The 2,908-nt window shown below is 35.6% G+C and overlaps 1 protein-coding gene across 1 annotated transcript; it reads right to left on the bottom strand.

Moving 5' to 3' along the window:
• Positions 1-1,425: 1,425 nt before the first annotated feature.
• LOC131041159 (uncharacterized) lies at positions 1,426-2,265 on the bottom strand. Its single transcript, XM_057974145.1, has 2 exons — positions 2,133-2,265; positions 1,426-1,881 (listed from the first exon to the last, which is right to left on the bottom strand). The coding sequence occupies exons 1-2, from the start codon at positions 2,230-2,232 to the stop codon at positions 1,673-1,675; spliced, it is 309 nt and encodes a 102-aa protein (XP_057830128.1). The 5' UTR covers positions 2,233-2,265; the 3' UTR covers positions 1,426-1,672.
• Positions 2,266-2,908: the final 643 nt, after the last annotated feature.

The following is a 2,908-nucleotide window of genomic DNA, read 5'->3' as shown; positions in this document are numbered from 1 at the left end:
GACATTGCTCATGCCGTGGGTTTGGTGAGTAGATTTATGGTTAATTCGAGCAAATCACATTGGGAGGCAGTTAAGTATATCTTGAGGTATCTCAAAGGTACTTCTGATTTTTGTTTATGGTTTGGAAAGGACAAGGCAGTTTTGCAAGGGTTTACCGATTCTGATTTTGTCGGTGACTTAGACAAAAGAAAGTCTACTTCTGGTTAAGCTTTCACATTTGCCGGGGCAGCGATTAGTTGGGCTTCAAAATTGCAACATACAGTTGCTCAATCAACCGCGGAAGCAGAGTACATAGCTCTTTCTGAGGGAGCAAAAGAGATGGTATGGCTGCAACTCTTGTTCAGCCAGTTGGGTTTGAAGCAATAAGATTTGCTTTGTTTTGTGATAACAACAGTGCAATTTTTATGACTAAACATTAGACATCTCAGCCGCGGTCAAAACATGTTGATGTTCGCAGTCATTATGTTCGCCATATGGTCGAAGAAGACAAGTTTCATGTAGATAAGATTCATATCGACCTGAATCCAGCTGATGTGCTCACTGAAGTGGTTAAGTGGGAGAAGTTCGATTTTTGCCGAGCTTCTCTCGGCCTTTCCAATAACTAATAGCAGAACTGAGTGGGGGAATCTACTTGTTGCAGCAGTTCGGTTGCCTTCAGTGGGAGATTGTTGGAAGTTGAAGTCCAACAGACTCCTTCCTTGTTTGCCGCCAAAACTCTTGGCTATTTAGATTCTCTTTGCAAGCTCTTTAAGAGTTGATTGTAATTCATTTCTGAGAATCAATTGCTGGAGCTGATTACAGCTGTGTATATGTGTAATCTAGATTGGTGAATAATAGAGTGATTCCCCTGCTTCAAGTGTGGATGTAGGCAATTGCCGAACCACGATAAATCTGTGTGTTTCATTGTTTGTGTTGTGTATTGTTAATTCTGTTTATATATTGTTTTTCAATTCGATTTCTTCGTCCTAACAGCAACAAGATATATTTATCTTCTTTATTAATTTTATAATCTACTAAAGCTAATTGACTCAAATCAAATTAAAGTTAGTCAAATATTCTACAATAGAATCACCTATGTTTTTTTATCAATTCATTAACAAGCTCAAATTCTTGATTGAGTGCTTTCTTTTGATTATGGAATTGATCTAGATATGTGAGTGCTGATTATTATACCAATGTCTAAGCATGACTAAGTTGAGTTTTTTCTTTTGATTCTTCTGATTTAATATTTATAGGACGACTAAGTCCTTAAAGTGTTCCTCCTTATCTACCTACATTAAAACTCATTAATATCAAGTGTATTAATAGGTAAGTTGGAAATCTGTCACCTTTGCTATTATAAATTAGTCAAGTCATTTTATTATTTAAATTCATGAAATATGTTAATTATGCGAGAATCTTCATAAGATTGTCTTAGAAATTTAATTATATTTAATGATAAAAATGACTAAATATGATCATACAACCATCAAATTTCTCTTTTGAAAAATGAAATAGAACATAAAACAACTCTTCTGATCTTATTTTGTTGTACACTTTTATATCAATATCACATATGCCTGACCTTCAACTTCCTTTTCTGCTGGTACAATAAAATAAAAGCACACTCCCTGATTTCTAGAAGATAATACCATGCCAACTTTGGCCTTAAATCTGATGCTTGTGAATGCTCTTAAGATGTTGGAGGAGAAGCATAATTTGGAGGATTATAAGACACATTTCCGTTAGGCTTAGGAGGTGGTGGGACTAGAGCTCTTCCTCTCAGCTTTCTTACTTCCCGGAATGGCATGACATTTGAGGAATGGCCTACACCTCTTCCACCTGAATTTGAACATACAAAACCATCTGCATTTGGCAAGGTTAAGCTTCCCTTATCAACGACTGCAATGGAAACATAACAATAAATATTATCATGGCATACATTCATACGATTAATCAAGCACATATATTAAAGAAAAGAGTTAAATTCCATGAACCACCAAGATTAGTAGAATCGAGGATTCCCTGTTTCTTGTAACACTTCAAATGCACTTTTGTGTTTGATACAATGTTAGTTTTCATGATTCAGCCTGAACTTATCAATAGTATGAATTCTGCTTTCAACAATATGAATAGAAATTGCATTAAAATACCTGATCGTGCTCCTGCAGACTTGTCCGAGAAGAAGATAATAAGCAAGAGAAACAAAACATGGCATGATGCAGTTACACTCTTGACAGTGGAAGAAGCCATCACACAAATGTTTTGCTGGGCATTCCCAAGCAAACTATATTTGTATACCCACAAGACTCCTGTTAGTCTTGATTAATCCAAACTTACCATCAAAATAAATATATTGAAATTGAGTTTAGTCATATAGGGTTGGTAGGGTTTGACTTATGATATATATTTTTTTAGCTTGAATTGTGGTTACGTGACCTGAAGACTCAATCTTAGCGTTGAAAATTGGCACTAAAAACAGGTCAATGTAAATTATTGACCAACAGACCATGAATGTTGGCACGATGAATAATGAAGCAAGCAAAAGTCATGGCTGTTTGGTGGAGGAATGACCAACAGACCTTTGCATTTATCGTTTATATTTTCTTTATCCTTCACCTTTTAATAGGGTTCACTAATATTTCTTTCATGTTCTATGAAGATGAAATTGGGCGTAATATTTTTTTTTTTTATTTGATGGTCATAGAGGCATCCTTGCGACTAAGCCCAATGATTCCTACTAGACCTTGTCTTGGGCTTATTTTTTTTGTCAAGTTGGGGTGCCAATGGAGTGAGAGGAGGCGAGCCTAATCCCCTAGAGATGTGTGATGTGATATTTATTCTATTACATATGAAGGTGATATGACACGAGTTTAATGAGTGGAACCCATATATGACATTTACCCATTATTTTTTTATGTGGGATTAT

Source organism: Cryptomeria japonica, chromosome 3, assembly GCF_030272615.1.
Source record: "Cryptomeria japonica chromosome 3, Sugi_1.0, whole genome shotgun sequence".
NCBI classification, from domain to species: domain Eukaryota; kingdom Viridiplantae; phylum Streptophyta; class Pinopsida; order Cupressales; family Cupressaceae; genus Cryptomeria; species Cryptomeria japonica.
Note: the sequence above shows the minus strand (reverse complement) of the source record. Positions and strands in the feature narration are given on the sequence as shown.

Bases quoted from the DNA above. Each gene is read 5' to 3' on its own strand.
- LOC131041159 (XM_057974145.1), bottom strand. From the start codon at position 2,232: ATGGCTTCTTCCACTGTCAAGAGTGTAACTGCATCATGCCATGTTTTG. The intron at 1,882-2,132 runs GTATTTTAATGC...TTTCCATTGCAG, and splicing joins GTCTGCAGGAGCACGATCAG to TCGTTGATAAGGGAAGCTTA.